The sequence below is a fragment of the Trachemys scripta genome, chromosome 6 (genome assembly GCF_013100865.1).
Source record: "Trachemys scripta elegans isolate TJP31775 chromosome 6, CAS_Tse_1.0, whole genome shotgun sequence".
Classification (NCBI taxonomy): domain Eukaryota; kingdom Metazoa; phylum Chordata; order Testudines; family Emydidae; genus Trachemys; species Trachemys scripta.
In genome coordinates, this window is record NC_048303.1 from 122878209 (window position 1) to 122902608 (window position 24400).

Genomic DNA, 24400 nt, shown 5'->3' on the forward strand with positions numbered 1-24400 from the left:
AGCAGACATTGCTGGCAGCGTGGCTGCAGGTGCCTCCTCCGCGGGCCGCAGTGGGGAGGTTCTTGGGCCGCAGATGGCCAGTGGGCCGGAACTTTGAGACCCCTGATTTAAACAGTGATATGACAGAAATGCATACAGCCAGACACTTGGTGGTCTGTCTTTCCTTCATAAAGAGATGTAAAATGGTTTGTTACATGTTTTATAAATGTAATAATACCTGTAGACTATTCTAGTTTACCACCGTAGTTGGGAACATGGAAAAATACTGTTGTGTAGTTTGTTCTTCAGAAGTTGGAAGCTTCGTTCTGGGACTGAGCATGACGGGAAGGCTGATCCTGTTTTTGTACAGCTTAAGTTGTTGGCAGTTCAGTTTGATTTTGCCTTGTGAAGAGAAATTTGAGCACAGTTCCATTACATTCCTTGTTTTATTTTAAATTGTAACTTTAGATTTGCTTTTTAATTCTAGGCCTGACAGTTGCAGAACTTGACCAGTCTTACGGAGGGTTCTTTGATATTCTCAAAGGTGGAACAGAACGGTTTTTCACAAACATCAAGGATACTTCTTCTAAAGTGATCCAGTCTGTGGCCAAGTAAGTAGGAAGAACATCAGTGTTGATAATTTCTAAAAGGGAAAGTCAGAAGTGTCCTGTTGAAACTCCAAAACGCTTCCTGCTGGTGCTGATATGAGACCAAATATGCCAGTATGTAGTGTTCCATTTAAAATTTCATCACTATGAACTCATGTAAAAATCACTATGGTAACTATGTCGTAGGAGTTAGAATTGGAAAAGAGCATTTTAAATTAAATGTATCTTTAAGTCACTGTAGAATGGTTTCCTGCAATGTACAGCAGAATTCCCCCAAGTAGGGCACTTGGACAGACAGCCTCCTTGCTTTGCCCATTACTAATAATCAGAGCTCACATACTTGACTCTGTGTACACAAATTTGCAGAGGGACAATAGGGTTGAGGTCTGTTATTTCTCACCTCTGTATATTATTTATTTATTTAAAAACATTTAGGCTGTTAACAAGCATGTTATCTCTGGAGAGACAAATCCACAGTTTGAGAACTGCGAAACTAAGCATCTCTGATGGTATCTTCTAGACTGAGCACTGAGTCCCATTGGGTAGATAGAAAGATTAACCTAAATAATCTATACAGAAGCCCCTGGAGCCCCATAAAATTGGGACCCTAATCCATGAACTATTGGAACTCATTTACAAAACTTTGCTTAAACCTTACATGAATATATTGTCTCATACTATAGAATTAGAATTTATAATCCCTATTCCATGATGAGATATCTTTGAGCTATAATGTTTCTTAATTAAAACTATCTTTAGATTGCTTTTTTCCTCAAAGCATTTTATCAAAAAAATCCGATTTAAATACAAAAATCCGATTTATTTTTATTTATTTTTTTAAATCATTGATTTTTATCCACCCTGTTCATTTCGTGTTAGGTTTCCCACTGTGCATGAGGACTGACTAGTGGGCTACTTCCACCAGAAAAAGGCATAAATATTGGTTTGGCTAGAACACTTCCCCTTTCAGCACCTGGGTGAATTGATCCAGGTTGAAGGTCAAATGAACACTGCTTGATCATCTAGAGCAGACAGTCAGTAAATGATCAATCAAGTGTTGTCTAGAGGAGTCTGTCTTAACTAGCCTTAGAAATGTGCCTTCATTACCTTATTTACCTATAGAAAATTAGATTTCCATTTTTCTCTGTCTGTATGCCTTGTCTGTCTGAGCTATTTTGAGAGGAAGGGTGTTCTTGTGGGTGAAACACCAGTATGGAAGTCGGGCATCAGGTTTCTATTCCTGGCTGGGTCAGATCTCTACCTGGAGTGAGTCATCTGTGCTTGATCTTTCTGTTCCTCAATCTGTACAATAGGGATAATAGGAATTTACTCATAAGGGAGCTGTCAAGTTTCATAAAACACTTTGAGATCTTGGTTTGGGAAGTGCTACAAAAAGTTACTGCCCCCTATTTTCAAAGTCCCCAGGAGCTCAGTGGTGGAGCAGACCGAATCTCTGAAGATTAATGCTAGTATTTATTCTATTCTTTGTCCTGCAAGAAGGCTTCACTGTGGTGATGTCTCCTTTTTTTCCCTCTTAGAGTAACCATACTGTATATAAATGACTTGTAACGGCAGTAATCTATCTTCCATGTCCTAGACTGATTTAAACCCCTTTGTAACTAATTGTTCAAATATTAACTGTAGTTTGATCTAGTTTTCTGTACCTCTCAGTGTTTTCTTGTCTGCTTGCTTACTTATCGCTGAACAGCTTACTACCTATGTGGCCCACCCATGTACAATACAATACGATACCTTACCTGCTAGTGTCTTGAAGCTCTTTCAAAAGCTACTCTTCGATTCAAATGCTTTATATACATAACACCTTCCTTTCATTTTTAGCAATGATCTATCTTCTGTAAATTCATACTGGCTACTTTTCATGGAACTAAAGTGAATCTTAAATATTCAATTTACCTACTAGATATTTGAATTCTATTTTGGAGACTATAATTCATAAAATGGGAAACAGTTAATTACTGCTTAGGCAATAAGAGCCTGTGTAGGAAAGAAGGATGGGTGCTAGTCAGAGACTTGGGAGATCTAGGCATAATTCTCTCCTCTGCCCCATACTTCCTGTGTGCTGTTATGCAAGTCGCTTAATCTCTGTGCTCCAGGTCCTTATCTGTAAAATGGGGATAATAGCCCTTCCTTACCTCATAGAGTGTTGAGGATAAATTCATTAAAGATTGAGATGCTGGGATACTGTAGTAATGAGGTCCATAGAAATACCTAATGTAGGAAGATACTGATAAAAAGGTTTGAATAGCTGGAAGTTGATAGGCAGGTGAGTTGCTTTAGTCATGCTACCATATGTTATAACTGCACCGGTTAAGATTCGTTAGCCTCCTCGTGTGTAAGTGCAAGAACTGTCTGTTTTTAAAAAAAATCTCCATTTGAGAATCTAATCAGTATCCACAACAGCTGCCTTTCTCGGTTAAATGTATTTGGTCTTGCAGTATTTGCCTTATCCTGTAGTGCACAGCTCTCCCGCTTTAAGCAGAGCTCTTACTGATGGTATTCCCAAATGGAAAAATGATCTCCATACTAGCTCATTAATAGAAGAAACTACTGCTTCAGACATTTCTATTTGCATTTGAATGGATTCATTTTTTTAATATATTAACTTAGAGGTGTGTTTTTTTAATTTCAGTTATGCAAAGGGAGATTTGGATATATCGTATATCACTTCCAGAATTGCTGGTATGATAGCTTCATCTTTCTTAATCATTGTTTTGAACTGTGGTTTTGTGAAAGTTGATACCTCAAACATTGGTGATGTTCTGTTTTCAGTGATGTCCTTTCCAGCAGAAGGTGTAGAATCTGCCATCAAAAATAACATAGAAGATGTGCGGTTATTTTTAGACTCTAAACACCCTGGACACTATGCTGTTTACAATCTATCTCCAAGAACATACAGGTCTTCAAGATTTCATAATAGGGTGTGTATGTGTTTTTCTTGCCTATTGATTTTTTCCTTTAGTAGGTCTTTCAACACAATAAATTGAGTAGACCTACCACTTCTTGTTGTATTACATGCTAAAATCTTCTACAATCCAATGTTTAGGATGCATAGTTAAAATCACAAATGAGCAATTACAAAAGTTAAAGGTCTCATGGCAACACTACCTGTGCCATGCTTTTACCACCAGTTCAGACTTGCTAATAGGAAGGATTTGTCCACTTACTGGAATGGGGTAGCTTTGCTGAAGAAACATCTAGGCACCCAGAACCTCCCACTAGATATAGTAAATGAGGTTCAGGAACAAATCTGTGTTCCAACTGTTTGCAGAGGCTTCCCACCCTACCGTGGGAACTACTTATGATGGCTTCACTACTGGGATTTCTCCTTTTTTCATCTCTCTCTTCCTTATTCTTGACTTCCATCTGGACCCAGCCCCCGAATGACGCCCTTACTCAAGTGAGCGATCTAGCCATGCCTGCTCCTTGCTGCTTCCTGAAATGGTGGGTGCAGCATAGCCCAGCCTGCCCGTCTCTGTGAAACCTTCCTGTCTAGTTCTGCAGAACCTAGAAGGGGCGTGGGGTGAGGACATGACTTACTCCATAACCAGATAGAAGATACTAGCTAGGTAGGCCGTAAAGTATCAGTGAACACTTCTTTGCTCCTTTTTTGACTCCTGTCTCTCAACCAGTCTATGACTGGCTCAACGGCAAAGTCTCAGGTTGACATACCTCAGCCCTCTAGCAGAACCATGCCCCAGTGCTGTCCCCAGATCTCCCTGTACTATACATTTCAGGCTTTGGTTTGACCTTTATACAGCTAGGAGTCCAAGCCCCTCAGGGAGATCTTTCACTCCAGAGAGGTGTTAGTATTGGATAGTCTGGAAGTCTCATCTATTCCAGGTCCCTTCTTGGACCTTAACCTGTAAGGTGGACTCTCTCCATTAACATCCCTTCTTCATCCATATAACTGCCCTCTTCTCCCCCGAAGTCTCTGTCTGCCCGGCACTATGCATTTCACTGGCCTGCTTTCCTTTGGCCTGTCCTTGCCATTTACTCCTTCCTCCAACAAGTCCTCTCCTCGCCATAGAAGGATATGAGGTAGCACCTCAGACCTAAAAGAGAATTCCCTCTGTCTCCAAATGGGAGCCTGAGGATTGGAATTAAGATGGGGAGGATGAGCTGTTTGCCTAAAGCTGCCTGGAAAGTGACTAAGTCTGAAAGATTGAGGGATCCTTAGGGTCTTGGCCGAATTGTTTCTGGGGTGCACAGTGTTAATGCCAAGATTATTGTGACCCATAATGCATCTGGAACAGAAAAATCCTGAAAATAAGAGCTTAATCAGCAACATGCCTCCAACACTTAAAAAAACAAAAAACAAAAAAAAATTTAGAAAGGTCCTCCAAATGCACCACTTTTCCTTAAAAAAAAAAAAAAAAAAAAATCTGACTTTATCCAGAGTTTCCAATTCAAATCACATTTGCAGTTTACGGAGATCTCATTCCCTGGACAGAAAACTCGAGTCTCCCCATAAGATATATACAGTTCCTTAGCATGTATATTTGAAGTGTCTGTTGCCCATGCAGTTACAGCCCAAGCCATCTTGGCACGGGTGACGGCACTGTTGAAATTGGCAAATCCAAAGCCATCAGTGACCTCCTGAAGTTTGTCAGCCCTTACTGTTCATTTAGCTGGTCAGTGACATGGTCCTTACTTGTTCCATTGTAGTCAGAAGGTAAATGTGGATCTGCACTTGTCAAAAGCTGTTTCCCAAACTGATCTTGATAAGGCTCCCATCAATGGCCAGAGATATTTGAGGAGCTACAAAAACAAGGTTTCCTTCACACAGCAGAAATTTATCCTGGAAAATAAGCTCTTTGTTTCACTTGAATCAAGAAGCTTTCCCTTTTCATCTTTGTTTGAACCTCATACACCTGAAGGACATGCTTCTTAATTCTCTGGATATTAGCAGGGCAAAAAATGTATCCCCACAATATAATCTTGCTACAAATTGGACTCATTAATTCATTGTTGTGGACACAAAAAGAAGACAGTTTCTAAATGTAGAGTATCATGCTGAGTGAAAGCAGCCATGTCAGAAGCTAACAGCATTCAAGACTCCTTCAGTGTCCATAAAGGCTCCCCTTTGAGACTCATTGTGTTGTTACGATCACAGAGGAACACAACATGCTTATAACTTCAATACTCTGCTTACTAGCCATTGCAAAATGGATGTTTCCTCATCTGTGGATACTCTAGGCCTGGCAGGCAGCTATTTCTCGAACTCATGCTTAAATTCTCGCTCCTATGCTCCTCCACCAATACAAAACTTTCTCCGAACTTTCTTGTCTTTTGCGTTAGTTACAGTTGAAGTTAATGCTAGTTTTGAATCCTCTCCTGGCTTATTCTGACTCCCATTCTAATGTAATAGCTTTGTCCATTCTAATATAATAGTTTCTGGGTGCCCAGAACCTGCCTAAGTCAGCAGAACTCTCCGTTCTGCCAATTTTTTCTGACCCTGACATTAAGACCTCTCTTTTGGAGGATTACGTAGTGTTAGTTGGTCTGTCTATGCTTCAGTAAAAGCCCCGCAATAAAGCTGCAGTTGGGCTGGGTCAGTTGACTCAGGTTCACGGGGCTCAGGCTGCAGTGTAGATCTTCAGGCTCAGACTGGAGCCCGGGGTCCGAGACCCCATGATGTGGGTGGTCTCAGAGCCCAGACTTCAGCTCGAGCTCAAACGTGTACACTACAATTTTACAGCCACCCTCACCCCCCCACCTGAGCCAGCTGACCCAGCCTCTGAGATTTGGTGCAGTAGGTATTTTTATTGTAACATAGATTTACCCTCTGATACTTAAACAGCCTTGTGCAGCTTGTCCCACCAGCAGCCCTTGCACCTGCCAGTCTGGGCAAGAAAATGTGCTGTGATGAAGCAAAGTTCAATCCATTCTGTGAAAGCCATATCAATCTATCCCTGAGCACGCTCAGTGGTCTAAACTAAAACTTTCTTTATTGGGTTCAGAGGAACAATTTAAAGCATCTATTTGTATCTATTTGTTATCACAAAGCATCGTTTCATATTTTGCCCCATTTTATAATCCTGTTTTAAAAATTAGACTATTTTTTACCAGTGGCAGGTTGTTTATAATCTGTTGTAACTCGGAAATTGCTGAAAGGATTTTTCTCAATTAAATTTTTTTTATTGTGCAGAGACCAAGCACGAGAAAATTCAGCCCAAAAGGAGAATGGTTAAGAATGTTCTGAGTTTATGAATGAGCCAGAAGGGAGCTGTTTTGCATCATTATCTAATAGTGACTGTTCTACACACTGTAGCTATTTATTTGTATTTCTGTAGCACTCAGAGACAACACTCAAGATTAAGGACCTTTTGGGCTGAATATTGTGAAGAGCTTATCCAAATTGAGAGCTTATTTGAGACTGCTCCTGTTTAATTTGTTCTTGGATTTAATATTTACCTACAGAACTGCCAATTTGTTGTTGTTATAGCTTATATAAGTGTTGTAGTAGTCACTTTTATTTTCTTACCTCTTACCCCATTCCCCAACCCAGGTTTCTGAATGTGGTTGGCCAGCAAGACGTGCACCAAATCTTCAAAACCTTTACAGCATTTGCAAGAACATGCATTTATGGCTAAAGCAAGATCACAAAAAAGTTTGCATTGTACACTGCCTTGTAAGTAGTAGGTACATCTGAAATTTTTCATCTAGTCCAGCTTTAGGTGACAGCAAGGATTGCAGTATCAATCAATTCTTGTGTACGAGTAACATTGATTTTTACCGTCGTAAGCCAATTCTGTAGCGATCTAAATTTATTTATTTATTTATTTTAAGAAAAGGAGCCTGTGTCATAAAATGGTGTAACTTTCACCAATTTGGTGGTCGATAGGTCAAGAAGAAGGAAAGTTAAATACATTCCCTTTTTACTTCCCAGCACAACATTAGTTAATGCACAGCTCTTACAAGAAAAGCTGGGATCATTAAAAATTCCATGTGTGTTTAGGAATCCAGTTGACCTCTAAGATGGTACCTCCACCAGTGTAGTGTCTCTAAATACCATGCTAGAGGCACTGTTTCAGTACAGACTCAGGAGCGATATCTCATGAGTTAACTCCTGCAATAGTCTGTGGAGCTCTCTCGTCAATGCACGTACATGGTTCACCCCTGTTTGAGATGTGACATGATGGAAAGCTTGAGTGAGGTATGGCTACAGGCCAGACACTCCACATAGTACTGGCATAAATTCTTCTTCTTTAATAGAAATGAGCAATACCGGCCATATGCAGATCTCAGATTCTTCTTACTAGAAGTTCCTCTGTTTAGAAACCAGAAAAACAAAAGAAGTCTCTGAACTGGTGGTTTTAATTAGAAGATAAAGTGAATTTTCTAAATAACTGCATAAGCCTAAAGTGTCTTTCATTCAGAAGATGTGATCCAGGAGCTAAACAAACTCCAGAGAACTAGCTTGTGTCTAAATGATGATCATAGTTCTGTTGATATTTCCCCATAGAGGTGAAACCGCATGCAAGGAGCAGGAAAAAACAAAATTAAGGATTAACATAGAGGATTTATAATTTTTCTTTACCCATTCAGCGAGGCCTTCGCTGAATGAACCAGTAACACTGTATTTCATAATATAAGCCCAGCTACTTTAGAAGTAAGTAATCTTTATGGGGAGACCTCAAGTAAAGCTTTTTGCCCCACAGAAACTGCATTTAACAGAGGGTCTTCTGGACTTAGAGGGGCTGTGGGATCTCTAATAACACACCCAGTGGCCCTACCATTCCTTCACAATTGGTGCAGAAGCTGCCATTCTAGCCCATAGGATGAAGTCGCTGCCAGGAGGTTGCCCTTCAGCATTATACCCCCTCCCTTACCTGTTTCACCTGCAGTAAAGCCTAATAACTTGGGATTTATGCAGACAAAAGGTCATCGTTAATGAATAATCACGTGTAAAACTCGATGATAAAACTACAGTGATTTCATTTAAATAAGCCTTCCGGTTTAAATAGTTCACCAAATGGCTATATTTGACCTACACTGCTGAAATTCGTATTTTGCTGGTGTACATAGTATTTTAAGAAGGTTGTACTCCCACTGTGAAATAATGTAGCCATAATCTGTTAACTTGCTTTGAGGCTGTTGGTGAGGGGGGCGGAATCTTCAGAATTCAGCAGTCTCAGAATTTTTTTGCATTGGATTACTCTCTTAATGATTGCTCTGATCCAAGCACTAGCTTTGTTACTATATCCTGTCACCACCCTCCCATCAGAAATGTGGTGGGAGAAATTACTGAAGTCCATGCTTTTCTTTTCCATGTCCCTCTTGTATTGACATTTCTCCTGTTTCCATTCTGTAAATTATCAAGCTTCTGGATAAAGTGCAAAGCTTGGTCATCAGAGACTTGTTTACCAGTTAGCTATTTCTTTCTCTTATGTGGTCTTAATCGTGTTGCATTTCCTGAATGTCCTGCCCTGTCAAAATGAAAATTTTGCTCAAGAATTTTTCTTTAATATCTCAAACTTCCCTCTGTGTTCCTCTAAATACATGAATAATTACCAAAGATGTATTGCCAGGCAGGAATTGGAGCCGATGTTGACTGCATGGCTTCGCCGGTTATTCCTGTACACCTCAAGACTTACTGGCGCCATAACAGAAGCCCCTTAGCTTGTCAGCAGAAGTGCCTAAAATGGATCTCCCACTCAGCAGCCAGACTATGTGGTTAAAACTTTAGGGTACTGATGCTAAGAAAATGAACACTCAGAACTCTGAGATAATATAAAGCTAAAGTTAGTAACTACTCAGTAATAGCATTCAAATGAGCACTTAATTCAGTTTGTTTCCTGCTTAGCTTTTGTGTTTCATCTTTAAAAACATTTAATTTTAATTATTAAAGAAATTTGCTACATTCCCACAACATTAAGGCTTTATTACTTAAACTGTGGTTCAAAAACCAGCCATTATCAACTTAAATTATGCCTAATTCATAACTTGAAATAAAGGATATGAACTTGGCTACTTATGTAGACAGGCATGTTCTTCAGTAATTTTCTTAACATTTTTAACTAGGTTTAATAACTTTAGGTCACAATTTTTTGTAGGATGGAAGAGCAGCATCTGCTGTTGTAGTTTGCTCTTTTTTATGTTTTTGCCGTCTCTTCACTACTGCGGAGGCTGCGGTCTATATGTTCAGTATGAAACGCTGTCCACCTGGCATTTGGCCTTCTCATAAAAGGTACAGTATCAATCTCTTTTCAAAGCATTGTTGAAGCAAATCTACCTGTGAGCATGTACTTAAAAAAAAATAATTAGCACACCGATTTGTAGGACGAGGTAGTTGATTTAGGAATTAGCCTGGTAGGATGATAGAACATTTGCAAAACCAAATGAGTCACCTAGGCGCTGGGTAAATTTTGAATTCTGCAAGATTTTTAAACCTGTTATTCATGTGACCCTAGTTACTGAACAAATCAACATGATGTGTGTTGGAACTACATTAAGAATGAAAGCTGAGGTTGTAAAATGCTTTAAGTGAAAACTGTCCTAAATACTTCTCTACAAAGCAAAGTATAACCTATATCCTCAAAGGTGGACGAGACAAAAAGTAAAGCTTGTTCAGTGTGGACGTAAGTTCCAGCTGTCTGAACACTCTTCAGACTTACAGAATTCAAAAGTATAAGAAGTACTTACTTGAAGTCAGTTCATTGCATATTTAGTGAATAAGAGGATATATACTCCTTTAAAAAGAGTAAATGCATATCTTTTTATGCGTTATAACATCTATTTTGGCAACTAGCATAACTTGAGTGTTTCAGGTGGACTGTATTTAGGTTTTGTAAAAATACTGAAATCTAAGTAACTTCACTAGAGCATCTGCCAATAAATCTTTGCCTTTCAGAATAAAGAGAATAAAGAGTCTGAAAAGCGGGTGTGTGGATTAGCAAACTGCAGAGGAGCAAAGTTGTACACTACAGTTTAGAAATATTTTAATTAGATACGGCTTGGTTAAAATTGGCTAATTTTTTAAAAGCCCTACTACTGAAATAGTCGGTGCATTCTGACAAGGATGAATCCAAGTATGGTCTGGAGGCTAGAATGCTTGTCTGGGATTTGACAGAGCTGGGCGAAATTCCTTGCTCCACCATAGACTTCCTGTGTGACCGTCAACAGCTCATTGTCTCCCTCTGTGCTTCAGTTCCCCATCTGTACAATGGGGATATTAGCACTTCCCCACCTCACAGGGGTGTCGGGAAGAGAAATGCTTTAAAGATTGAGGCACTCAACTACTGTGTTGATGGAGGGCCATATAGGTGCCTAAGTTAGAACAGTATGGGAATTTGTGCATGGAAACCGCTGTAGTAACTCTCCTTTGGCCATGGGTGAAATGTGTTAGACATACACATCTAGATTGTTTTCCCCTTTTCTCTGTTTCATTCTTTCCGTGCAAGGTTGACTTTGAAATATATAAAATCAGACTTAAGTTTCCTAATGTGCTGTTAAATATACTCCCTTGCGCTTATGAGTAATGGTGTCATGGAACATTGTGGAATCGAATATTTACAATGACAAGTTTCAGATCATGCATTTCCAGGCTGTATTGTTTTTCTGAACGAATACCTCTTGTTTTGACAGGTATATAGAATACATGTGTGACATGATGGCAGAAGAACCCATTATTCCTCACAGCAAGCCAATCGTTATCAAATCAATTATCATGACACCAGTTCCTCTGTTCAGCAAACTGCGAAATGGCTGTAGGCCTTTTTGTGAAGTTTATGTTGGGGATGAAAGAGTGACCACTACCTCACAGGAATATGACAAAATGAAGTAAGTGCAGGTTCCTAAACGTAAGTCTGAACTCTTTCTGGAGCTGTTTTAATACTGAAACGTTGCTCCCTGAAGGGACAGTGCCAGTGCAGTGAATACCCCTCTCATACAAACTCTGCACTGAAAGGACAGGTCTGTCCTGCCTTTGCTTGGGGGTCATTAAGGGCAGACTTGGTGATACTCTACCCAAGTTCTGTCTGGAAGGCCTAACTCCATCCACAGTCTCAGAGCAGCGGACAGTTAGTATTCAGACGCGCATTTAAACCTGTGGTATTGTGCAGGGGATAGATATAACCAGTGTTAAGGTTGTGCCTAGTGGTTGTGCTTTTGGGAGAGTCTGGAACCTAGGCAGGAAGAGAATTGGTACCAGCAGCATATTATTATAATCGTCTATTTCAAATCCCAAACTCTGGTGGTAGGGAGGAGCGGAGAAAGATTCCACTGACATTTGAAGGTCAGGCCTGCTTCCAGGAGTTAAAAATGGGGTTGCACCTTCTAAACACACTGGATTAGGAGAGCTTCCCAGAGAAATGAAATGGAAAAGTAGTGGAAGACTACAGCTCAGCGATGGTCTTTCAGGAACCCAGCATGTGCAGATGCATCTGTGCTACTAGCGTGATGGTCTGTCATTGTACCCCTGACAACTTTCACATGCCTGCTCAGACCTCACCCGCAGCTCTCTGCAACTATGAAATTGATCCTTTCACGGGGCAGAGCTACATACTGTTATAGAAGCTGGAAAAGGTGGTTGCTTCTCCTTGAGAGGAGGGCATTGAGTGTGAAGCAAATTTGGGGGATAATCTATCTGAGCAATAAGCTAAGGAGAGCAGTAGGAATGGGCATTAGGAAAACAGTGTCTCACTGCTATGATGCATACAGTAGTGTGGTAACTAGTTTTATGGTCAGCTCAATAGTGTGGTAACAGCAATCTGATTCCTTGCCACTGTGCAAGATAGGAGGCTGGTCTAGGTGGGCCTCCGTCTCCTGCGGGGAGAGGGCCAATTCCTAAAAAAGATGTTACTTCCTGAATATCTAAGCCCTAGTTCCATAGTAAACAAAAGTTGTGGAATTTCTACATTGCCTAGAGGGACCTGGAGTAAGCAGACAGAACAGGTAAAAACACATTAATTTCAAAGCAGTTGTTTTTCTTGAAAGTTAATGTGAGATGTGCTTTTTCTTCAGGGACTTCAAAACTGAGGATGGTAAAGCCGTAATCCCACTGGGTATAACAGTCCAAGGTGATGTTCTCATTGTGATCTATCATGCCAGGTCGACATTAGGAGGCAGACTCCAAGCCAAGGTAATGACATATTTAATGGAACCTTTACAGGGTTTATTCTTTGCAATGCAGAACAATCCCCATGGTCTCTTTCTGTGTTGTTTGTTAATTGTTTGATTGTTCCCCTTCTGTGCGCTCATCTGTCTTTTGAGAAAAGAGTTTGAGGTGTTCAGGTGGCTAGGAGTTCAACCTTCCCTTTCAATCCTGTCATGACGTGCAGCCTCTGGTCAGCATTCTGACAAGAAGTGTACAGTTAGTTGCTCCTTTTGCAGCATTTTCTGGTAAGAAAGCATTTCAACAACTGGTAGTTATCCCCAGTGTCTGATGCCTGGAGCTCCTGCCCCTTACTTCTCCATGCGGTTCTGTCAAAGTTCCTTATTTAGTGGCAAAAAATCAGAACTTTGTGTGTTAGCCAGGAGACTTCATCTGTTGTTTTTATTTCCCACCAAAAGGAAGGTTGATTACTTTTTTCTGTCTAAAAGTCAAACTGCAGTCTGATACAGGCTCTCTAATCACATCAATTGCCAAGAGTAAATCACTAAAACAGAATCTTAAACAGCTATCTTCTTGCCTGTCTGATTACAGTTGTGTAAAATGTTTGTTTCGAATGCTGCTAAAAACAGAATTATGTTTTCTGACTTATTCTGTGATACAGGATCAGATTGAACTTGTATGGACTATCTGAACTCTCACTGAAACAGAGACCACCATCCTTCCCAGTTCTGGGGAGATTGAATTTTAGATATAAAATGTCACTGTTTGATTCTTCAGGATTCAGAGCACGTAGTAAGTGATTAACTCTAGCTAGAATTGACACTCCTTTTCTTAAGATGAAATGAGGCCACTTGGACTATGATTTTCACAGTGTGTGCACCTAAAATTACTATCCAAGGCGCACATTTATGAAAAATTAAGCCACTTAGGGACCTAAGTGCAGAGCACGGAGTAGCTCCCATTGAAGTCAGCATGTTTTATGGATGCTCAACATCTCTAAAAATAGGGATGTTTTCCCCCCACCCCCAACATCTGTTTTGGTGCCTGGCCTCACTGTATTCATGCAGTGTCCAGCCATCTGACGGCTGCATAAACTAGATAGCATGCGTCCTAGCACATTTAACATTCAGCGGTTGACTTCCTTTTCTTTCTCCATCACAAGAGAGCTGGCATATAATATACTTTGCCATGATCAGGTGGGGCACTTTAATAACACACCTCTTTGCTAACTTACGTGATAGTGCTTATATATATAATACACCTCTACCCCGATATAACGCTGTCCTTGGGAGCCCAAAAATCTTACCGTGTTATAGGTGAAACGGCGTTATATCGAACTTGCTTTGATCCGTTGGAGTGCGCATTCCCGCCCCCGGAGTGCAGCTTTATATCCGAATTCGTGTTATATCAGGTCGTGTTCTATCAGGGTAGAGGGGGATGTGTGTGTGTGTTTTTTTTTTTTTTTTTTTTTTCTCTCTCTCTCTCTCTCTCACACACATATATATATATATATATATATATATATATCTCTTTTTTAATATCCAGAACACAGAGACCACGACTGGAATAGGTATTTGGGCCAATAGCAAAGTGGGATTCCAGGAATTTCCATCCCGCACAGATTAGGAGGTCCATCTATTCCAGTGTCCTGCTTCCATCTGTGGTCTGGCTCAGTGCATAGTCTCCTTACTATTCTTCACGCTGCAGGAGGCAACAGAATATTGTTGCTTCATGATTTTTCTTTCAACTAAAAATGCTAATATTTTTCAGGCTATAAAAGCAAAGCTTGCATGTGAAGTCTATCTCAACCCAAATTACTAAAAGTTCTAGCTTTCTCTGCTTTGGTGTAGCCACAGTGAAGTCTGGAGATACAAATGTGAAATATTTATACATTTCAGGATTACTTACCTACAGAATTCAAGGAATTATTGTCACACGGAGGTTCTGAAAACAATTATTTTAGCATGCAAATATAATGGATAAAAGCATTTAGTCGTCTATGCAAATATTTTCAGTGCTGGTAGAAGTTAGTTTTTCAGATTTTTTTTCACCATTGTATTTCTCTACTACACATTCTTCGCTCAATCTGTAATTCCTCCTTCAGATTTCCTAGGTTTGCTATGTTTCCAGAAAATATAGGGAAAAAGTGAGAACTGCCAAAAGCCAAGCAGAGTTGGACCTTGCATAGGAAGTTAAAACCAACAGTAAAAGATTCTTTAGCCCTGAAAATAAAGAAAGAAGTGAGACTGCAAAGCACGGAGGATGGAGTGGAGATAAAAAAAGATAATTTGCCTCAGTTTTTAATAAGAATGAGGAGCATGTGGACATTGGCAGGGTGACTAATGGGAATGATGATATGGAAGTAGAAATTACCACATGTGAGTTGGAAGTCTAGCTCAAAGAATTTAATGACCAAGTCAGGGGACCTATTTAATCTCCATCCAAGAATATTAAAGGAACTGCCACATGAAATTGTGATCCCAATAGCAACGATTTTTAATGAATCCTTAAACTCGGGAGTCGTACTCTGGCAAATTGCAAATACGTTTAAGAAATGAAAAGAAAGTGACCAAAGAAACTACAGGCCCGTTAGTTTGACCTCAATTATATGCAAGGTCTTAGAACAAATTTTTAAAGAAAAAGTAGTTAAGGAAATAGAGGTAAATGGTAATTGGGATAAAATACAACATAGTTTTACAAAAGAGAGATCCTACCAGATCAATCTGATCTTTCTTTGAAAAGATAACTGATTTTCTAAACAAAGCAAATGCATTAATCTTATCTACCTGGATTCCAGTAAGATTTTTTTTTATACAGTTCCATATGGGAAATTATTAGCTAAATTGGAGAAGATAGAAATGGATATAAACTGGCCATCAATAAGTTTTAGGCTTGAAATTAGACAAAGGTTTCTAAACATCAGAGGAGTGAAGTTCTGCAAAAGCCTTTCAAGGAGGGTAGTGGAAGCAAAAAAACCTAACTTGTTTCAAGACTAAGTTTGATAAGTTTATGGAGGGGATGGTATGATGAGGTTGCCTACAGTGGTATATGGCCCATCTGCGACTCCATTAGTAAATATCTCCAGCTATCAAAGATGAGACACTAGATGGGAAGGGCTCTGAGTTACTATAGGAAATTCTTTCCCAGGTGTGCAGCTGGTGGGTCTCACCCAAATGCTCAGGGTCTAACTGATTGCCATATTTGAGGTCCGGAAGGAATTTTTCCCTAGGTCAGATTGGCAGAGAGCCTGGAGGTTTTTTACCTTCCTCTACAGCGTTGGGACATGGTCGCTTGCTAGTTTGAACTAGATTAAATGGTGGAGTCACTGTAACTTGAAGTCTTTAAATCAAGATCTGAGGATTTAGTAGCTCAGTATAGGTTACGGGACTATTACATGAGTGGGTGGGTAAGGTTCTGTGGCCTGCAATGTGCAAGAGGTCTGACTAGGTGATCATAATGGTCCCTTCTGGCCTTAAAGTCTGAGATCTCTGTATGAATCGGTAGGATTTAACATACTGGATCAGACCATTGCTCCAGCAATTGTGGTATCTTACACATAGCCTGTGGCTGACATACCATCTATTTGGAAAACTTGCTTTCCATGTGGAATTTTAATTGGACTCTTGCCAGATGAGAAGAATCTTTCTCCTAATTCAACGAAGAAGCCGCTTTAATGATGTTTGGTTAAATGTTGGGGGAGGCCACTATCCAGTCATAAGCAGTTCTTGGTGCCTTTTTTAGAAGCTTTTCCCACTTCCTGGTAATTGAACACTGATATTTGTTGACTATGAAAATTGCTGCCAGTGCATTGGAAGTGGAGAACTAGCCCGGAAGGTTACTATTTGAAACTAGAAATGTCTGTTACTGGCTACAAAATAAGTAGAGCTGATTTCACGTTTTTCAAAAGCCACAGACCAGGATAGCAGTGTCTTACTGGAAGCAGGGTATGTAAGACATTTTGTCCTCTCTTGAACAAAGCCAAGACTTTTAAAAAAAATATGTGTGTAAAGTTAGGCCCCTAGATAAGTTGCTTGACTTTCCAAAGTACTGAGCACTTACCCGTTAAGCCTCTTGGACATTGAAATTTTCAATTACCATGATCTCGCTATTTTAGCTCTTTGTCCTAGTCGAACTCCAAGCCACGACACTGGTATGTGCAGTGACAGCCCCGATAATGGAGTTGGCCTGTTTTGACCTTAATGTGACTTTGCCAATTCTGATCTTCCAAATTGCACTTGGTTATTCTGTAGAACTGGGTTGTCGTGTATGGATTTTGACTGAAATGAAGATGTTACAATAGCAGTTAAAACTAAAAATGAAACCTGTTGCTTTGCCTTAAGTTTATGTACATTAATTTGGTAAATGCTGCTCTTCGTAATCAAGTGCAAACACATCAACAAGAAAGAGGATTATTCGATCTGTACTGTTCACAATACGCTTATTGAAAATATCCTTTTTTTTTTTTTTTTAAAAAAACCTCCTTTTTGAAGTTCGGAGTCAAGTTTAGATTGAGTTTGATAGTGTTGCAAATATTACAGCAGGTATCTCCAGATAGTGCTTTTCTACATCTTCCATGCTCTTTTAATTAGAGTATGAGCAACTCTTGAGTCTTGGGAAGACATGCTGTGTTTTACCTTCATAGTAAACGGCTCTGAGCAAGAAGCAGTGGTGTTTGGAGAGGGAGCATTTTAGGCAGCAGCAGGGCAGTTTGCTCTCTCTTTTGGTCTCGGAGAACCTGGCATTAGTTTTGGGCTGAGATTCCTGAAAGGATGGATTGCCCCGTGTACTTTTTGGCTACCTTTCTTCCAGGACTGATGTATATGTGTAAATAAAGGCAGACTACTTACGTTGGTGTTTGCAGAAGGGAAAATCGTCTTGTCTGTCAGCAGAAGGAAGAGTTGGATAAGTTAGATGGATATCTTGAATCAGTTTTAAAAAACCCCTATTATGCTGGCCAGTGTGAGATTGACAGCCAGGATATTGCACAGGAAACGAATAGAAGTCCTTGCATACACATGACATACTGTGTAAACATAAGTACTAAGATGCTGACAAACTTTCACTTGATTAATACATCTAATTCTCTTTAAGCTGTTCTCCCTCAACGCTGTAAATGGATTCTGTAAGTGTTAGTTATTCTGAAAAGGCTATGGAAAGATCCTGAGTTCTACCCTACAGAATTATGTCTTGTCTTCAGAGGCAGATTAGGGGTTTGTGGGGCCCTGGGCAAGAGCAAGTAAGGGCTTCTCCCCATCCCTTCTGCCTGCAGTCCCTCCCGGCGCTACTGCTGGGGAGCGGGGTTGGGGCGCAGGGGCTTCCCCAATCCCCCCAGCACTCCTGATGGGGATTGGGGTTGGGGTGTGGGGGCTTGCCCTGCCCCGCTTGCCTGGCACTCCTGCCGGGGAGCGGGGTTGGGGCGTGGGGGCTTTCCCTGCTCCCCAGCAGGCTAATCTACCACTGCTTGTCTTGAGTTTGAGCATGCTGTACTAGCTTTTGATGAAGCTTTTCCCAATTTGTACAGGTGTGAGATTAGAATCCGATTCCTTGTGTCTTTATTTCTGACGGTGTTTCTTCAATGATACTACCAACTTACTTGAAAAACTGAAATAAACAAACAAGTCCAAATTCAGCCATCCCAAGAAAAATGCTATATGGAGCTATTGTATGTTTAGAGAAGCTGAACTGAAAGAGAATGCCTTCATGAATATCAAAAACGCTTTCCACCAAAAGGGAAGTAAGATACAGAGTCCTTATCTTCTGTTACACAGAATTATGTAATTATCCTATGTTTTCTCCTCCCCATAGATGGCTTCAATGAAGATGTTCCAGATTCAGTTCCACACAGGTTTTGTGCCCCGGAATGCCACCACAGTGAAATTTGCTAAGTATGTGAATATTTTGCTGAACACAACTTGCAGAAACTTTTTTTCAAATTTTTTTACTTGCCAGATCAACAGATCTGGGGGGAGAGGGGTATGTTTTATTAGTGTGGGGAAATGATAGCTTTCATTTTTAACAAAATGAGTCCTGGCTTTTGATTGACTACACTTCCTTTGACTCAGTGTCTCTTGATGAGGGGTTTTCTTGAAATTTCTTCATAATAAATCATCCCTATGAGATTAAACAGGGAAAAAGTAACCAAATCCAATTGGTTTTATGCTTTGCGCACCAATTCCATAGAAGTACTAGTCATTTAACTTGCTGCAGTCCGAGACAGTGAACCTGATGGGCTGATTGAATATTTGCCTTGAAAGATTTTTGATTTGTGATTTTATTACATCGCCATATTACAGGTATGATCTGGATGCTTGTGACATTCAAGAGAAATATCCTGACTTATTTCAAGTGAATCTGGAAGTGGAGGTGGAGCCCAGAGACAGACCCTGTAGTGAACGAGCGCCATGGGATAACTTGAACATAAAGGGACTGAATCCCAAGATCCTTTTCTCCAGTCGGGAGGAACAACAAGAGATTTTATCGAAATTTGGTAAAGCTTAACTTTGGAGGCATTAGAAACTTTAGCGTGTTTCCTATCCTTTTAAAGCATTCCAGTTCAGGACTCCTTTTGTTTAGTTTTTAGACATACATTTTTAAACAGACCTTTAAAAGGGAAAACTTAATTCTTGTGAATAGCTGTGCAGTACCCTTGCCTGTTAAGGAATAGGAGTTTTCCTTAATACTAGATTGTAATTAGCCCAGTCTTTTTATCTATATTGGCACTGTTTTCACCTTTTCCCAGAGCTCTGGAGGCCCTATTTGGAGTGACACATCAAACAAAAATACTTGGCAGTTGAGCCCTTCGCCTCCAAAACCTGGGGAGAATTCTCTCCACTTTCGTTGATTAGCTGAGCTTACGCTTTCATCAATGCAGTTGAAAGTATTCTAGCATTTTCCATAAGTGGCCTTTCATACTCATAATTCAAAATATATTGTTATTGAGATGTTTCTTGTGCATAGTCCAGTAGAGTTATGGCTTGTTTCTCTTAAGATTTTCCCTGCATTAGTGAGTGTCTGTTGTTCTTGAAGGGATCTTACTTTGTTAACATTGCATCTTGTCTGTTTAGCCAACTTACTCATTCTGGATATATTTTTAGTAATTCTTGCCAGGATTGCTGTACTTAATGTTTGCTTTTTTCTTGGTCTCATTAGTTTTCATGTTCCACTCCTTCATCCTTTCTTTAATGTTCTCTAACATGGCTGTATTTAGAGAATAAGTAAGACCTCACTTCTTGTCTTTCTGCTTCTTTTATCTTTTTTAACTCAGTGCATTTGCTTTTTTCCTCACTTATCTCTTGATCCAACATAGTCTCTTTTCCCCTTTTCAAATGTTTTTAGAAAAGTATATTTCTGCCAGTCTTGCATTTTGCATTAAGCCTTGTTGTTCTTTCCTGAACATAAATCTCCCTTTTATATTGTATTCTAGCTAGGACACTCAACTAAATCATTTTGCGAACAACATTTTTTTGTTTTACATTAATCTAAGGTGTTGGTATTGCAAGTGGGAGAATTTTTTTAAAAATCACTTCGTTACTATGTTCCTTTTACTTTCTGAATTTGCCTCCTCTTGAGAAAAAGAAAATCCTGCAAGTTGATTTAATTTAGATTCTTAGCCCTGAAATGTTTGGGTTTGAAAAACTGGAGGTGAAAATATATTTTTTTAATTGAAATTTAAGATAAAAAATGTTGTTGTTTTTTCTTAGATCTTCATAAATTTGTTTTCACAAAACTTAAACTTGGGACCAAAGCTGAGTTGGCAGGACCCTTTTAATGTTTAGCATATCCCATACTGTATTTTTTGTGAATCTTTTGGTTTTTAAACAAAGATGGTATTGCAGCACTCCAGTAAGTCAGGCACTACACTGCTGGCATTAGGGTATGTCAACGCTTGAGCTGGAAGCATAATTGTCGTTTTGGGTAGGCGTATGCACACTAGTTTTGAGCTAGCGCACTAAAAATAAGAACGTAGTTAGGGTGGGGCGGGCTAGCTGCTCTGGTACGTGCTTAGGGTCCTCGGCAGGATGGTACTGGGGTGGCTAGCCTGTCCCGCTGCTACAGCTATACTTCTGGTTTTAGCATGGTTGCTCAATCAGACTGAGCTGAAAACTACACCTCCACCTTGTGCAGACGCACCCTTAGAGACTGCTATGTACAGAGCAGATGTGGGGTGTTCACCAAGTTAAATACTTTGTTCTGTGTTTGATAATTCAACTTACTTCCATGTATGCACCCCATTCTTTCCAAAATGAAGTAATTTCCATGCTAAAACTCTCGCCGGTTAGGTGTCCACTCTTTGATTTGGCATGGAGCTCTTGTTCTTGTGTGAGACTACAGAGCCATTGATAAGGCAATCTTCCCTAGCTTCTGACAATATCCCTCCAGCTCAGCACCTGACATTGAAGTAAGGAAAATGACCAATTCCTGCATGAGCAGGGTGCTGTCACTCACCTGCTTCCAAGTTGAGGTTGACAGCTTTGTATCCTAGATCAGTGGTACACTGTTGTTGCCTTACACTTTAAGTACTTTCTATGAGTTTCATTGAACCTGTTCTTTTTGGGTTTTTTGTGGGAGAAGGGAAACGGAGCCATCTTTGTGTCCTGTTTTGAAATGGCTGTGATTTGTTCACAGCCCTCCTGTCCACCTTGGTCTATTTTGTAATATCTTCAGAGTGTTACTGGTATGCAGTAAAGAACCAGAAATTGATGGCAACTGACTTGAGTAGAGTCACATCAGTTTAAATATAGGACATAAAACTCTACTAGAATATTAAGTCGGATACCTTAATTTAATTTCACAGCTGTTACATGTGTGGCTGAAACCAGGGCTAAAACTCCATCCTAAATTCACAGCTGTATGGGCTTTTTCCTACACAGAGACTAGCAGCTTGCTCATGAGATCCAACCAAGAGTTATTTCCTGACTGCCACCTTGATATGTTTTTGAGTAAGATACCACGTGCTGCATGCTAGGATTGACACAATCTGAATTTTTCCAATGTCAGAACTGTATGTCTAAGGGTTTTGGCTTGAAATTCCATCTGACAGGTAAACCTGAGCTGCCTAGACAGCCAGGTTCAACAGCACAGTACGAAGCAGAAGAGTCCAAATCCGAACAGTCTCCCGAAAGCGCACCCACGGAGCCGGACTCTCCACAGAGCAGCAGCACTGATGCAAATAACTTCTTCCATACTCTGGACTGGGAAGGTAGGTGAAGTTACTAATTATTTACCAAAAGGACTAATCTCTTGTGCAATACTTCAAGTGTCTGACCCCCCCACACCCCTGCAAGGATTGCTCCAGCGTTGGCACATTATAGACTCATAGACTCTAAGGTCAGAAGGGACCATTATGATCATCTAGTCTGATCTCCCGCATGACGCGGGCCTCAAAAGCTGACCCACCCACTCCTGGAAGAATTCTCTCCCTTGACTCAGCTGTTGAAGTCCCTAAATCATGATTTAAAGACTTCAAATCGCTGAGAATCCTCCAGCCAACGACCCCTGCCCCATGCTGCGGAAGAAGGCGAAAAACCTCCAGGGCCTCTGCCAATCTACCCTGGAGGAAAATTCCTTCCCGACCCCAAATATGGCGATCAGCTGAACCCCGAGCATGCGGGCAAGATTCTCTAGCCAGACCCTCTGGAAAAAGTTCTCTGTAGTAACTTTTAATATCCCATCATTGACCATTGTTGCTAATTACCAGCGATGGCACGTTATTGACCTATTGACTAAAATCACTTTATCCCATCAAACCATCCCCTTCATAAACTTATCAAGCTTAATCTTAAAGCCAGAGAGGTCTTTTGCCCCCACTGTTTCCCTTGGAAGGCTGTTCCAAAACTTCACATACATAGTGGAAGCAAAGGGACAGATCATGATTGTTTCAGTTTTGTGTGTTGCCTCATCAGAGTGCAAGTAAAAACCATTTAAAAAAGAGTGAGCTTTTCAGGTCTGCGAATGTTGCTGTCCAGCTTCATTTGGGATCTCCAAATCCGCATAAAGTAAAGGTAATAGGCATGCACTGCTGCTCACAAATCAAACTGAGGCAGGGCTGTATCCTCCCCCTTCCTTTGTGGATGCTGGCTGCAAAGCAAGCAGGTGGAGTGGCCAAGAAATTCTGGCTTGGGCTGAACTGAGTAGGTCTAGACTGAAAACATGGCCTGCCTGCTCTGGTGTTTTCCGAGAGCCCTGTGTCTCCACGCTGTTCCTGGCTTTCCCCAGCACTTGACAGCAAAATTGCTGGGGAGCCATTGGTGATAGTGTTACTACTGATTTTAGAGCGGCAGTACAATACAAAGCCCTTTAAACCATAATTTACTCAGTGTCCCACAGGGGAGTGTCAGTCTGAAGGCTCTTCCCCAGTGTCTCACTCCTGTCCTCAACTCAGATCATATCGCCTTGGCCAGCACAAAGGGTTTGCTTTAATTGTGCAGCGTTAATAGTTGCACATGTTGAGTGGTGGAGGAATATACTACTTAGTCACATTTCCGGTCCATGTGCTCTTGGCAGTCAGAGCCATTCTGCTCCCTTGGCTTCCCCTATGGGAAGGGGGGTATTTGCCTCTGAGGATGGAAGGACACGAGGGGCCGGGGATGGGGGGCGGGGTGGGGGCAGCATTTGTAGCTAGTGCTCAGTAGCAACAATCGTGGCCTCTAGTGGCTGCAGGAAAACAAGCTTCTCTTCTCCCCCCGCCCCTCCTTTTCTGAGCAGGGCAAGCTAGTGGCACTTCACTTCTTTGTCCCTATCCCCTGAGCCTTCTTGTGCAAGGAACTTTAAGTTCAGACCCTGGCACTTGAACCTGGTTTCTCCTTGTTGAGCAGGAGAATTCTCTTAACTTAGGTGTTATAAAAAGGTAAATCTGTTTTTATTCATTCAATAGAAGGAAAAGATCCAGAGTCTGGAGCAGAGGACCGCTTGTCCAAAGATAATCATCCCGCACTGATTGATGACAGGGATGAAAGTGACCCATCAGATGAAGAATTTGCTGCATTTCCTAGTGAAGGAAGAACAGAAATAGTTGAAGAAAAAGAAAAACCCAGTCCTCCAGAAGAAGATGCAGATATATTTTTTGAAGCTAATTTTGAAACTCCATCTGCCCAACCACAAGAACCTCAGCTGGAAGACCACGTAGATTTATTGGGACTAGACTCTGATGTTCCATCAGAGCAGAATCAAACTGCCTCAGATATGAAGAGCTCCTCTAGCAACGCAGACTTACTGAACAATTTGTTTGTGGGTAGCACATCGCAGGTTTCAGAAGAGTCTACTGGGGACCTTCTAGGAGAAGGGGCAGACTTCTTTTTCAGCAGTCAACCTCAGCCTTCAGCTAGTAACCAGAGTACATCTCCACCCACAGCATTGTCTTCTGCTGGTATGTAATTCAGTTCTCTCTACTTCGGAATTGTGATATAGTGTGAATAACTGAATGAGGCAATAATTATTAGCTGCTTTACTATTTTTCTGTTTGTACACTATGTTAGTACCATGTTTTGATCTATATCTAAAAGATCTGTTGCAGTCTGTCATCAGAATCTGCGAAAGGGGCACATAATACTTAGACAAAGTACATAGTGAAAGGTCTGTTATGACAGAATAATTGCTTCATAACACTTAGCAGTTTTTCACATGGTTCAAGTTTACAACCTTCATTGAAAAAGCCACCTTTACTCAAAATATGACATTGCAGTGTTGCATTTTTTCCTGTTTTCATGACTTTGAAGTACAGTTTCATCTGAGTTTTACA

The 24400-nt window shown here is 40.6% G+C and overlaps 1 protein-coding gene across 2 annotated transcripts in view; it reads left to right on the forward strand.

The window, feature by feature from the left end:
• The window catches only part of GAK (cyclin G associated kinase), a 77452-nt gene that overhangs the window by 22793 nt on the left and 30259 nt on the right, over positions 1-24400 (forward strand). For both annotated transcript variants that reach the window (XM_034773817.1, XM_034773816.1), the window contains exons 10-20: positions 467-590; positions 3238-3287; positions 3378-3526; positions 7117-7239; positions 9665-9798; positions 11196-11390; positions 12573-12690; positions 18469-18548; positions 18957-19150; positions 21704-21862; positions 23537-24028. In XM_034773817.1, the coding sequence (XP_034629708.1) occupies positions 467-590; positions 3238-3287; positions 3378-3526; positions 7117-7239; positions 9665-9798; positions 11196-11390; positions 12573-12690; positions 18469-18548; positions 18957-19150; positions 21704-21862; positions 23537-24028 (1818 nt within the window). The remainder of the gene's footprint in view (positions 1-466; positions 591-3237; positions 3288-3377; positions 3527-7116; positions 7240-9664; positions 9799-11195; positions 11391-12572; positions 12691-18468; positions 18549-18956; positions 19151-21703; positions 21863-23536; positions 24029-24400) is intronic.